At 45.7% G+C, this 14,361-nt stretch overlaps 1 protein-coding gene across 1 annotated transcript in view; it reads left to right on the top strand.

The window, feature by feature from the left end:
* tspan4b (tetraspanin 4b) overlaps window positions 1-13,481 on the top strand; it is a 36,957-nt gene extending 23,476 nt beyond the window's left edge. Inside the window, exons 2-8 of the mRNA XM_068019751.1 lie at window positions 2,517-2,596; window positions 5,858-6,049; window positions 6,712-6,786; window positions 7,283-7,384; window positions 7,488-7,616; window positions 9,790-9,873; window positions 13,004-13,481. Of these exons, the coding sequence (XP_067875852.1) occupies window positions 2,534-2,596; window positions 5,858-6,049; window positions 6,712-6,786; window positions 7,283-7,384; window positions 7,488-7,616; window positions 9,790-9,873; window positions 13,004-13,072 (714 nt within the window). The 5' untranslated portion in view covers window positions 2,517-2,533 and the 3' untranslated portion in view covers window positions 13,073-13,481. The remainder of the gene's footprint in view (window positions 1-2,516; window positions 2,597-5,857; window positions 6,050-6,711; window positions 6,787-7,282; window positions 7,385-7,487; window positions 7,617-9,789; window positions 9,874-13,003) is intronic.
* The last annotated feature ends 880 nt before the right edge of the window (window positions 13,482-14,361 follow it).

Genomic DNA, 14,361 nt, shown 5'->3' with positions numbered 1-14,361 from the left:
TCACAGCTTCAGCGACCCGGGTTCAATTCTGGGTACTGCCTATGTGGAGTTTGCAAGTTCTCCCTGTGTCTGCGTGGGTTTCCTCCGGGTGCTCCTGTTTCCTCCCACATGCCAAAGACTTGCAGGTTGACAGGTAAATTGGCCATTATAAATTGCCCCTAGTATAGGTAGGTGGTAGGGAAATATAGGGACAGGTGGGGATGTGGTAGGAATATGGGATTAGTGTAGGATTAGTATAAATGGGTGGTTGATGGTCGGCACAGACTCGGTGGGCCGAAGGGCCTGTTTCAGTGCTGTATCTCTAAACTAAACCCTAAGAGAGAAATGTCTCCTACAGCAAAGAAGGTTTAAGAAGAATACTGGGCCCCAACGAAAAGCAAGAACTACCCACAATCAAGGACTCTACAGCAAGCTCGAAGACCCGTAACAAAAACTCTTCAGATATTGCCTCAAAATTTTCCCTTTATTTTTGCTTCTGCTCTTTTCTGTCTCTATTTGCATATGCGTACCGTATATACATGCTAGTGTGGGCACGTCATGTATCCGTTGGAATCAACTGAATTAGAGTTTAAGTTTAATAAATTTCAACTTTTCTTCTTTAAACCTAAGAAAGCCTGTTTGTGCTGGTTTCTTTGCCTTATAATTGGAAAGCGGTGAACAATGATTCACTAATGGGGAACTAAAAACACAGTGTGTTTAAAATTAAACCCTGTTACAGTAAGACCAGGTGAAGGCTGAAAGGGACACCTGGATACCTTTCTCACTGGGTCGTAACAACGTTAAAGACACTATATAAATGTAAGTTGTTGCTGGTACTGGCAAGGCAATCAGTGGCAATGAAATTGTGTTCTGGTAAGAGACGGCCAAGTCCTTCGTGAGAGGCGGACGATTAAAAAAGCAAAGTGGACTCAGACATCTTGTGTAACAATGTTTTCATGTTATAAAATGGTGATGAAGCCTAAGATAGATGAACTGTTTGACCGGTCTTTGAGCATGACCTTGTGACTGTAGTGTGTGTCCCCGTGGGTAAACAGCAACGATTGTGCTGTTGTTTGGGTTGTATTTCAGTCCTGTGTGGAATTCCAGCACATTCCAGAGGAAATGGATAACAGACCTCGTGTGACGGTGGTGAATTTTTCTTTATACACATATATGGTTAAAGGCTGCCGAGTCAGTGCATTCTGTGTGAGAGTTTCCAGAGATCGATGACTGATGTTAGACCCCTTGCAGTGTATCTGGCTGTAAGATCACTTCCCACTTCTTCCCTCTCTCCTTATCGCCCCTCAGCACTCTCTACCCTCCCTTCTCCCTGAGTGTTTAATCCTCAGCTTGGGTGGAACACGATTTATCCATTTTGTTGCACACAGATAACAAAAGGCAAGTCATACTGGACTTTTAATCTCTTTCATTCAACATGTCTGAGTCTTTTTCCAATCTACATATCCAGGTGTGTACCTCGTGCTCTCTGTTTCTAATGTGCTGCTCTGGTCACCGAAGTGGTGACACTAGTTTTCTGTCTGGGCTGTACAGGCTATGTCTCCCATTTGTGAGGGGCTGTAACAGGGAAACAGCCTCTATTTTACACACACGCACACACGCTCGTGGGCACACTCCTCTCTCATTGAGAACCCAGCACCCAGTCAGTGTTCTTCCATTTTTCTCTCCTTGTCGTCCTGAGTCTGTTGCCCTAACCTGCGTACAGTTCCTTATGTCTGGGGCCAGACTGTAGGTGTTCGAAAGCTATTGAACTGTGGAAGATGTCCAGGCTCAGCCCTCCCACCAGACACAGGCATTACTGCACCCTGTTTCTACCCTCTCCCTAGCACAGGGGATGCAGCTGCGGCTGAGAACGTTTACCTCTGTGTACGGTGGGAATCAACACCAAGTTCCCAGTGCTTTGACCACTAGGCAGGGAAGTGGGGAAAAGAAAGATTTGCATTTCTATAGTGCCTTTCACCACCTCAGGACAACCCAAAACAGTTACTGCCAATGAAGTACTTTGGAAGTGTTGTCACTGCTGTAATGGAGGCGCAGCAGCCAATTTCTGCACAGCAAGATCCCACAAACAAAAATGTGAAACTGACCGGATAACCTGTTTCAGTGATATTGGTTGACGGATAAATATTGTCCGATATACTAGGGAGACCTCTTCTGCTCTCCTTCAAAATAGTGGCCATGGGATTGTTTACATCCACTTGAGAGGGAAGACGGGGCCTCAGTTTAACATCTTATTCTCAGTGCAGCTAGGGATGGGCAATAGAATCATAGAGTAGTACAGCAAAGAAGGAGGCCATTCTGCTTATTAAGTCTGTGCCAGCTCTTTTGAAAGCCAATGCAGATAAATGCGGCTTAGGCAGTGACGTCCATATCCTGAGAGCAAACAAGCAGAAGAAAGCTCCCCATTTGTGGGGATTGTGTTGATCCAGAGACCTGCTCTGCCAAAGATGGCTGTTCGGAGGTGATGGAAAACATTGTGAGGGTGTATCATCTCCACCTGTCTTTTCTCTTACTCTTAGACATCAAGGAGCTCGATATGGGGCAAAGCTGTCTGCAATGTATGAAATACTTGCTGTTCATCTTCAACCTCATCTTTTGGGTGAGTAAACACATTTCTATCTTTTTTTGTTTGGTAACTTTTGTGTTCATCCCAGTGAATTTTGGCACTGTGAGGTCAGGGCTGATGCAGAGTAAAGCTCCCACTAATCTGCCGAAACCTTTATAGGTGGCCCCTGCTGCACCAGTGAGATGCACTTTGGACCCATTCCCACTGAAAGCTGGTTTGAGACCCACTCAATTGCACCGCGAGTAGGACCCTGACACACAATGGGTCCTCTCTGTCACAGGTCACAGCCTGTCCTGTCACAGTCACATTTGGAGCAAACCCATTGCGGCAGCCTTGTTGTAGACAGGTCAGTTTAGATTCCTGACAGCTCACTGCCTAAATCTCCCTCCTCCCTATGATGTTTCTCTGTGATTTATGACCTGAGTAGGACGATGTCAGTGAGCCCCGATTACAAGAGCTGTGATGAAAACAAGTCCAAAGTCATCAATGTAATCGCAACATCTAATGATAGGCTGGAACTCCAGTAAAAGAGAAGACGGGCCAAAGTACTTTTAATACTGAAAACAGATGATTTAAAAATGTTTTTGTTAATCATAAAATATCAACCCTGACCAGGGGCCGTCCAGATTAAATTTCAGATATAAAATATGGTGGAGAGTTATTTAAACAATAAGTATCTCCCCCAACGCTTTCCTATCCCTTCAATAAGATGGAGGACTCTGTCTTCATGCTCTGTTTCAACTGGAAAAGAGCAGTCAGGGCCTCTCCCATTCATGTGTAAGCATCGGCTCCAGTTCCTGGGGGGCTCCTTATTCATATTCTTTGGCTTCAGTGCAACTGTGTCGAGATCCTGAGCCAAGCATAATAGACCTTGGCTTCAGGCTCCGTGTGTTGAACACTGCCAAGGGAAGGTGGGAGCAGTGCCCAGCAATGTGACCTGCTAGCAGCGACCAAATCCAAATCATCGGACGATGGGATCAGCTCTTGCAAAAGCATTGCGTTCTTGTACAACGCAGCTCCAAGTACACTAATGACCCGAGTTGCCGTGGAAACTCTTTCATTTGACCCATGGCTCAGTTACTGAAGTAAAACCAACCTATGTCTTTATATAGCGCCTATCACGATCTCGGGAAGTCCTAAAGCACTTCACAGCCAATGAGGTAGCTTTTTTGAAGTGTAGTCAGTGCTGGGGTGTAGTTGAATCATGGATTCAAGTCCCACTCTAGAAACCCTGAGCCCAAAATCCAGGCTGACACTCACAGTGCAGTACTGAGGGAGTGCTGCACTGTCAGAACGCAAGAATATAAGAAACAGGAGCAGGAGTAGACCATATAGCCCCACGAGCCTGCTCTGCCATTCCATATGCTCATGGCTAATCTTCTGCCTCAGCTTCACTTTCCCGCCCGCTCGCCATATCAATTAATACCCAGAGACACCAAAAATCTGTCTATCTCAGCCTTAAATATACTCAACGATGGAGCATCCACAACCCTCTGGGGTAGAGAATTCTGAAGATTCACAACCCTCTGAATGAGGGGTCAATCATTTAGAACTGAGATGAGGAGAAATTTCTCCTCATCTCAGTTCTAAATGATTGACCCCTTAATCTGAGGCTGTGCCCCCATGTTGTAGATTCCCCAGCCAGGGGAAACAACTTCTCAGTGTCTACCCTTTCACACCCCTTCAGAATCTTGTGTGTTTCAATGACGTCACCTCTGATTTTCTAAACTCCATAGAATATAGGCCCAATTTACTCAGCCCCTCATCGTAGAACAACCCTCTCATCCCAGGAACCAATCTAGTGAACCTTCGCTGTACTGCCTCCAAGGAAAGTATATCCTTCCTCAGATATGGAGAGCAAAACTTCACACAGTACTCCACGTGTGCTCTCACCAAATCCTGTACAATTGTAGCAAGACTTTCTCATTCCTGTACTTCAATCCCCTTGCAACAAAGGCCAACATGCCATTTGCCCTCCTAATTGCTTGCTGTACCTGCATGCTCAGAGGTGCCATCTTTTGGATATACTATTAACGGAGTCTGCCCCTCTCATGTAAAACATCCCATGGCACTATTTCAAAGAAGAGCAGTGGGGTCATCTCCGTTGTCCTTGATTGATCCCTCAATCAACCTCACTTAAAAAAAAAATGATCTGGTCATTATCACATTACTGTTTGTGGGAGCTTGCTGTGCACAAATTGGCTGCCGGGTTTTCTACATTCCAACAGCGACTATACTCTAGTGTGAGAATCTAGAACTAGGGTTCACTGTTTAAAAATAAGGGGTCGCCCATTTAAGACAGAGATGAGGAGAAAGTCTTTCTCTCAGAGGGTCGTGAGTCTTTAGAACTCTCTTCCTCAAAAGGTTATGAAAGCAGTCTTTGAATATTTTTAAGGCGGAGATAGATAGATTCTTAATAAGCAAGGGGGTGAAAGGTTATTGGGGTTAGGCGGGAATATGGAGTAGAGGTTACAATCAGATTAGCCATGATCGTGTTGAATGGCAGAGCAGGCTTGAGGGGCCGAGTGCTCCCAATTCGTATGTTCGTATACTTCAAACAAAAGTACTTAATTGACTGTAACCTGCTTTAGGATGTCCTGAGGTTGTGAAAAGCACAATATAAATGTAATTCATTCTTCTGCCTCTCTAATATAAAGCCCCTAGCACAGTGCTGGTTAGAATTGGCTAACTGATTAGTGACCAGACATTGCAGATGGGACCTTTGCAGTGAGTACCGCTCATCACCACAGTTAGGGATACACCTAACCAACAGAGGCACTAAGGGAGCTTCCCAACTTGCTAACTTTCCACTTATACCTCTGCTGCCCTGTGTCCTAACTCGCGCCAAGTCCCATTCACCTTTCACCCTTGCTGACCTGATCCAGCAGCCCCTCAATTTTAAAATTCTCATCCTTGTGCTCAAATCCCTCCATTTCCTCAGGCCTCCCTATCTCTATAATCTCCTCCAGTCCTACAACCTTCTGAGAACTCGGCGCTCTTCCCATTCTAGCCCCTTGCAAATCCCTGATTTCCCTTCACCCATCTGCTGGCAGCCGCACTTTCAGCCTCCTTTGCCCTAAGCTCTGGAATTCCCTCCTTAAGTATCTCTCTACCACTCTCCTCCTTTAAGACCCTCCTTAATTTTTTGACCAAGCTTTTGGCCACCTGTCCTAATATCTCTTTATATGGCTCGGTGACAAATTTTATCTGATAACGTGCCTGTGAAGTGCTGTGGGACATTTTTTACTGCGTTAAAGGCGCTACATAAATGAAAGTTGTTGCATCCTGTTACAGCTGGGAGGATGTGGGATTCTGGGAGTCGGAGTGTGGCTAGTGATAACGCAGGGAAACTTTGTGACACTCTCGTCATCCTTCCCGTCACTCACCGCGGCCAACTTCTTCATTGCTGCGGGCTCGGTGATCATGATCGTGGGATTCCTCGGATGCCTCGGAGCGGTGATTGAAAACCGTTGCCTCCTGCTTAGCGTGAGTACCAAATTCCGTCGGGTTTTACAATGCAGAAACAGGCCATTCAGCCCAACTGGTCTAGGCAGGTCTAAAGGGAGGAGCTTTTGTTTAGTTCAGGTTTGGTATGAGAGTGAGAGCTCTAGTCCATAATCCATTCTGTCACTCTATGTGTCAGCTGTGGTTCAGTGGGTAGCACTGTTGCTTCTGGGTCAATAGGTCATGTCTTTACGCCAGAGACTTGAGCACAATATCCAGGCTCACACTCCTTGTGCAGTACTGAGGGAGTGCTGCACTGTTGGAGGTGTCGTCTTTCAGATGAGACATTAAGTCAAGGCCCCTCAGGTGGATGTAAAAAGATCCCACGGCACTATTTGGAAGTGTGCAATTTACTGATCTGCTGTGCTCCTGTACCTACTCAACCAAGGACCTTCAAACAACACCCACAAATCCAACGGATAGCAGAGACTTTCACTCTTGCAGTTTGGGCTGGATTTGAACCCAAGCTTGAGGTTTGGTTCTCCCACTGCAATCTCCAGGCCCGGGTTAGTTGGGCCATGGATCAGAGGCTGTACATGGTCTGGTCCATCACTGTCTGCTGCTCACAACGGGGCAGTACCGCGTGTCTCTGATTTCAGTCGGTTTCCGATTCTGACTTCTCACGACCTTCTCCTTTCCTGCAGTTTTTCGTGGTCCTTCTGATCATCTTCCTCCTCGAAATGATCATCGGAATCTTGTTCCTGTGTAACCAGGAAACTGTAAGTGTGGATTCTGGGGCTATTTTTCCATTTTGAGCACTGCCCAAACATTAATGTCAATGTCCTTGGCACCACTCCCCTTCCCCCAGTCAAACAGGCACCAATGTAATATACATTGAAATCCCAAAACAGTGCTGGTCCAATCGATCAGCTGGGGTCAGGTATTGGCTCCGATTGATTAGCTGGGGTCAGGTATTGGCTCCGATTGATTAGCTGGGGTCAGGTATTGGCTCCAATCGATCAGCTGGGGTCATGTATTGGCTCCGATTGATTAGCTGGGGTCAGGTATTGGCTCCAATCGATCAGCTGGGGTCATGTATTGGCTCCAATCAATCAGCTTGCCAGCCTAAGGTATCAGATCTGATCGACCAGCTGTCTCCTCATATTAGAATTCATTGATCAAGTAGTATCCGATCAGCCACCCAGCTATTGGTATTGGCGCTGATTGATGACCTATGCAAACCCATGTCCTGATTTTATCGTGGATTAATCCTAGATAAACTTGTATGCAAAGGACGAGCTGAGGAATGGGCTGCAATTCTACAACACATCTGGAAACGCCGGGCTGACCAACGGCTGGGACATTGTGCAGACAGATGTAAGGTCACTCCGCCAATTACTTCCCCGTCGGCTGTTACTGGTTAGGGATTTGGTCGGAAGTGAAACTGACCGTGTATGTGTGTGATTCTTTCCCTGTCCAGTTCCGGTGCTGTGGTGTCATCAATTACAATGACTGGTTCAGCGTCTTGAACGGAACAAAAGTGCCCAATTCGTGCTGCTTCAAGTTGGTCAGCAACTGCTCGACTATGCCTGAAACTTGGTGGACCGATGTGAGTCAAAGTTTGTATGCTCTAAGGAAGGTCCCATCTCACTGATCTCCTCCAGCCCTACAACCCTCTGAGATCTCTGTGCTCCTCCAATTCTGGACTCTTGCTCATCCTTGATTTCCATTGCTTCAAAATTGACGGCCGTGCCTTCAGCTGCTGAGGCCCTAAGCTCTAGAATTCCTTCCCTAAACCTCTCCCTCTCTCTTCTCTAATATGCTCCTTAAAACTTACTTTTCCTGTCCTAATGCCTCCTTACGTGGCTTGGTGTCGAAGTTTGTGATTACGCTCCTGTGCAGTGCCTTGGGATGTTTTATGAAGTTAAAAGTACTATGTAAGTACAAGTTATTGTTTATTTTATATGACAAGGGATCCTTACGTTTTGAGCTTTGATGGAAATTTCTTCAGTGGGAAGCCCTCTTGCCCCTGAACCAGGAGGTTGTGGGTTCAAGTCACACTCCAGAGACTTGATCCCAGTAATTCAAGCCCAACACTCCAAGCGCAATACTCAGGGAGTGCTGCACTGTCGGAGGTGCTGTCTTTCAGATGAAAAGTTAAATTGAGGCCCCATCTGCTTTCTGAGGTTGATGTAAAAGACCTTTTGAAGAAGAGTAGAGAAGCTTTCCCTGGTGTCCTGTCTAATATTTATCTCTCAATCAACATTGCTTAAAAACTAGATTATCTGGTCATTGTCACATTGTTGTGCTGTGTGCAAATTAGCTGCCGCATTTCCTGCATTACCACAGTAAGCACTCTTCAAAAGTGCTTTACAATTGGCTTTAAAGCACTTTGGGAAGTTTTGCAGTCATGAAAGATGCTTTATAAATGCAAGTCTTTCTTTTTGAATTATAAATCTAGAATTTGGTTAAGGCCAGCATCAGGCAGCAAATGGCCATAGGGAACGATCCTACACCAATAGATAGAGGTCTGAGGATCTCTAGGAATTGGTCCCAGGGCTCCATTGTAATATTAGCACACAGATGTGGCTGCTAATTGGCAGCTCCATCTGCCAGACCTTCGCAATTTCAGGCAGGTGCGGGTAGGTTTGGGGAGTGGAGTGGCAAACAGCACGGGGGGAGGGGGGCGGTGGGTGGGGATGAATGCAGGCTGCACAACGGTTCCAAAAAAAGGACCACCACCTTCTCAAGGGCAACTAGGGATGGGCAATAAACACAGGCCTTGCCAGCGATGCCCACATCCCAAGAATGAATATTAAAAGAAAGAATGTTGGCTCACACGTGGAGATTGTTCTGTTCATGGAACCTGACTCCCAACCGGAATCGGCAGGAGAGACTTGGTGGGGGGTCCAGCTACGTAGATTATTAAAATGTCATGAACAAGTACGGAAAATAATCAAAAAGGCTAATGGAATGCTGCCCTTTATATCTAGAGAACTAGAATACAAGTGAGTAGAAGGCATGCTTCAGCTATACAAAGCCCTAGTTAAACCACAACTGGAGTTACTGTCAGCAGTTCTAGGCACCACACCTTAGCAAGGATATATTGGCCTTGGAGGGAGTGCAGCATAGATTTACCAGAATGATACCTGCACTCCAAGGTATCAGGAATGATTACACAAACTGGGGTTGTGTTCACTGGAATTTAAAGGAATATGGGGTAATTTGATCGAAATTTTCAAGATATTAAGGGGAACAGATAGGGTAGATAAAGAGAAACAATTTTAGCTGTCTGGGGAATCTAGGACCATGGGGCACAGACTAAAAATTAGAGCCAGGCCTTTCAGGAGTGAAATTAGGAAACACTCCTTCACGGAAAAGGGAGGTAGGAGTTTGGAACTCTCTTCCAGAAACGGCAATTGATGCTGGTTCAATTGTTAATTTTAAGTGAGATTGATAGATTTTTTGTCAACCAAAGGTATTGAGGGATATGGGAGTAAAGGTGGGTATATGGAGTTAGGTCACGGATCAGCCATGATCTCATTGAAGGGCGGAACAGGCTGAGGGGCTGAGTGGCCTCCTCCTGCTCCTATGTTCCTTTGAGAGAAGGAGTCAATAATTGCTAATTCATAATTGAAAATATAACTAAAGCAGTGTTGCAATTCAGGGAAACTCCAGGGTTGGAGTATTGCACGGCATCATGGACTGTCCCTTCTAAGCCTTAAAGCTTCATGTGATGCTCACTTCTCCCAAAAGTTTAACTTGTTTCCTTGCGTCTGTAGCCATGCTATGAAAAGGTCATCGAGTGGCTGAAGGACAACATTGTGGCTGTCTGCATCTTCGGACTTTGCATTCCAGTGTTACAGGTACATTACATTATAGAACGAATGTCAAATGTTACCTGCACTCCCGAGGGGATCCTATCTTGGGCATGCTTTGCCAATCCACAACCAGTGTAGTGTTGCCACTCGCCGCAGAAAGTTAACATGCAGGGACAGCAAACAATTAAGAAGACAAATGGTATGTCAGCCTTTATTACAAAGGGGTTGGAGTATGAGAGTAAAGAAGTCTTACCACAATTATACAGGTGTGTGCAGTTTTGTTCTCCTTACCTAAGGAAGGACGTACTTGCCCTAGAGGGCGTGCAATGAAGGTTTACTAAACTGGGATGAGGGGATTGTCCTATGAGGTGGGATTGAGTAGATTAGGCTTATATTCCCTGGAGTTTAGAGGAACAAGAGGTGATCTAATTGAAACATGTAAAGTTCTTAAGGGGGCTTGGCAGGCTAGATACTGAGAAAATGTGGAGAATCTAGAACACAGGGTCACAGTCTCAGAATAAGGGGTCAGCCATTTAGGATTGAGAAAAGGAGAAAGTTCTTCAGTCAAAGGTTGTGAATCTTTGGAATTTTATTCCTCAGAGAGCGTTGGATGTTCAGTCATTGAATATATTCAAGACAGAGATGGATAGGTTTTTGGGCACTAAGGGAATGAAGGGATATGGGGATAGTGCGGGAAGGTGGAGTTGAGGTAGAGGATTAGCCATGATTTTGTTGAATGGCAGAGCAGGTTTGAAGGGGCGAATGGCCCACTCCAGCTTATGTTTGTATGTTCTAATGGCTTCCCTTCTCAAGCATCGTCCTTCTCCCTTTCAAAAGTTCCGCCTGCACCCACCTTCTCAGATATCTCACCCTCATCCGAGTCATTCTGCCCCAATTACCGTCTCCTCGCTAAGGTCCTCCCTCGCCTCTCATCTGTCTGCAAACTCACTCAGACTCAGTTTCTACCTTTCTTGCAGTACTGCCCTGGCCAAAATCAGGAATGACCCTGGTGAGTCATTCTTTCTATTCCGCCCTGTGGCATTAGAAGTGGTTGACCACATCCTTGTCCAACACTTCTCTTCTGCTGTCCAGTTCTGCAGTATGGCTCTTGCACAATCTCACTCCTACCTGATCAAATGCAGTCATTGTGACTCCAGCAATGGTTTCTCTCTTCTGTCACCTCTGGAGCTGCTCAAGAATTCGTTCTTGGCCCTGTCCTATTTCTTCATCCTGCCTCTCAGCAACATCAACCAAAGACAAAGAGCCACCTTCAATTGGATGCTGATGGCTTTCTTGACCTTTCTTGACCCTATGAGCAGCTCCATGCTATCACACTGACATGAAAAGCCACAGCTTCTTCCAGTTGAAGACGGGGACTAAGCCATTGACTTCACCTTTGGCAGCCCCCCACTCCACCCCCAGTCACTCACCCAGGCTGAACCACACTGTGTAAGACCAATGTATTCTGCTTGATCCAGGGCTGAGCATCAAACCCCAGATCCCTTTTATCACTAGGACTTCCTATTTTCAGCCCCTCACCATTGCTCATCTCCGCCCTTCTGTCTTCGAATTCATTTTTGTCACTCCCTAGGCTCAATTTCTCTAATGTCCTCCTCACCGATCCTTGTGCCATCATTGTCCTCGCCCCTCCTTAAGTCTGTTACCTCTTCCAGCCCCATAACCCTGTCAGATTGCTGCATTCCTTCAATTCTGGCCTCTTATGATTTTAATCGCTCCACCATTGACGGTCATGCCTTCAGCTGCCTAGACTCTGGAATTCCCTTCCTAAACCTCCCTTGCCTTTCTCATCCTTGAAAATGTTACTTAAAACCTACCTCTTCTGTCCTACTATCTCCTTATTTGGCGTGGTGTCTAATTTTGTCTGATTCTGCTCCTGTGAGGTGCTTTGGGACGTTTTACAACATTAAAGGTGCTATATATAAATGCAGGTTATTGTAGTTTTAAGTTGGTTTCCCCCAATGCATCGACTGTTGAATCTTCATACTTATTTTCAAATCCCTCCATGGTCTATCTACTCTACCACTGTAACCTCCTCCAGCCTGGTAACCCCTCCCATGTCCTGGCTTTTTGGGCAACCTTCCCCTATTGTCTTGGTCTTACTGTCCGGAATTCCTTTCCTAAAGCCCTCCATTTCGGTTTTCTCCTTCTATAAGCTTACTTGAAAACCATTTTTCCAACCATGCTTTCAGTTCCCACCCCAAATGGTTTGGTGGTCCATTCCTTTACTATTTCTAATTATTCTTTCTTCTGGTCTCTACAAAGAACCTTGGGCTGTTTTCTATGCTAAATGTGCTGCATAAATAAATGCTAATCGTATGTAATCAGTGAGCACCAGGATTCAACAAAAGGCTTGTTGTCTGAGACATATCTCTGCCCTGAGCGGTGGCTTGTCTGTAACTCTCTGTCTCTGTCTCTTTTGCTCCTCTGACTGTTCCTCTCTTGTTAATCCTAAACTCCAAGTATACAGTCCTACACACCCTTCCTCTCTAGGGTGTCAGCCATGGCTCAGTGGTAGCACTGTTGTCTCTGATTCACAAGTTCTGAGGGAGTGCTGCACTGTTGGAGGTGCTGTCTTTTGGATGAGACATTAAACTGATGCCCCATCTGCCGTCTTCGGCGCCCGTAAAAGATCCCATGGCTACTACTCGAAGAGGAGCAGGGGAGTTCTCCCTGGTGTCCTGGGCCAATATTTACCCCTCAACCAACATCACTAAAACAGATGATCTGGCCATAATCTTATTATGGGAGGTTGCTGTGCACAAATAGGCTGCTGCGTTTTCTATATTACAACAGTGACAACACTTCAAAAAAGATCTTCATTGGCTGTGATTGCTTTGGACTGTCCTGAGGTCGTAAAGGCACTACAGAAATGAGAAGTCTTTTTTTTTTTTGCATCCATCATATGTCTTCTCCTCCAAGTCATTCTTTCCCAGGAATGTGGGAGAAAACTAAACAGGTTCAAACCATCCTTCCTACCTACAGGCTTCTTAAACCCAATCTTGGCTCCACCGAACCACAACCCCTTGAGTTACATCAGCTGCTCTTCCACTCTTCAAAAACCTGGAAATACCGCAGAGGTGAAAAGTCAGATTTACAGCAACCAGTTCAGCTCCTCTTTATCTAATTTGAGAATGTTTTTCCCCTCCCTCTCCAGATACTAGGGCTAATTTCGTCCTTGGTGATGTACTGTCAGCTCGTCAAAACAGAGAAGCAATACAGCTGAAAAGAAATCTCCCGCCTCTGAATTCTGGGATTCAGTTCTCCGTTTCTCCATCATTAGTGTCTGGCAAATAGGCCATCTTCAAGTAGACAACTGAATGAGTGTCCTCTACAGGGTTATAACACGTACTGCAGCATTTTAAAACAATTACAAAGATTATATGAATTTAGGATTCCCCTGCCCCCGACAGGTGGGGGAAATGCAGACGCCATTGTGTTATTAAGCCCGCAGATGTTGTAATTAGAAGCTCCAATTCTATAACTGCTTCCTAGTGACATCATACGCATGGTTCAGTAACGCTCTATGCTGAAAGCAGCTCCTCAAGACATTCCAAGTGCGCCTCGTGAACTCTTCAGAGTCAATAGGAAAATGCTTTCAGTGCCAGAGCATGTGTGTAATAAACTTTTTTTTTTAATAAAAATTTCCTGGTAGTGTTTTTTTAATGGTTTTGCAATGCCCAGCTCCCCGGTGGGAGTCAGGCTAGCAGGGAGCACAGATCAGAAGTAAGGCTACAAGACAGTCAACCTGATTCTACAACCCACACTCACTGGGAGCTAGAATTGCCAAGTCTGGACAAACTCCTGGAGGTTTCATCACATGACCTCCCATCATTGGTCACCCAACATGTCCATTCTTGTGGTGACCCGCCTACTCATGGCCAATTGGAAAAGAAGCAGCCTCTTCATTCCCTGATTGGATAATTCTTGACTGTCACTCAAACAGCTTTTTTACCCCTGTATCCAATAGTTTAATCCAAAGATAGTATTTTATAGTTACGGATTTTGAATGGAAAACCACTGATCATTGGATGATACAGAACAGAAGGCCCATTGTGTCTGTGCCAACTCTTTGAAAGAGCTGACCAATTAGGTCTGCTCCCCTGCACCTCCCCTATAACACTACAAATTTTCCCCTTCAAGTATTTATCCAATTTGCTTTGAAAGTTACTATTGAATCTGCTTCCCCCCGCCCTTTGAGGCGGTGCATTCCGGATCACAACAATTCGCTGCATTAAAAAAAGTCTCCTCATCTCCCCCTCTGGTTCTTCTGCCAATTACTATGAATCTGTGTCCGCTGGTTCCAGACATCCCCCCGTCCGCCCCCTCCCCGGGCAACGGAAATACTTTCTCCCTGTTTTTTTTTGTTCGTGTGATGTGGGCGTCACTGGCTAGGCATTTGTTGCCCATCTCTAATTGCCCTTGAACTGAGTGGCTTGCTAGGCCATTTAAGAGTCAATCACATTGCTGTGGGTCTGGAGTCACATGTAGGCCAGACCAGGTGAGGACGGCAGA

Source organism: Heterodontus francisci, chromosome 41 (genome assembly GCF_036365525.1).
Source record: "Heterodontus francisci isolate sHetFra1 chromosome 41, sHetFra1.hap1, whole genome shotgun sequence".
Lineage (NCBI taxonomy): Eukaryota > Metazoa > Chordata > Chondrichthyes > Heterodontiformes > Heterodontidae > Heterodontus > Heterodontus francisci.
Note: the sequence above shows the minus strand (reverse complement) of the source record. Positions and strands in the feature narration are given on the sequence as shown.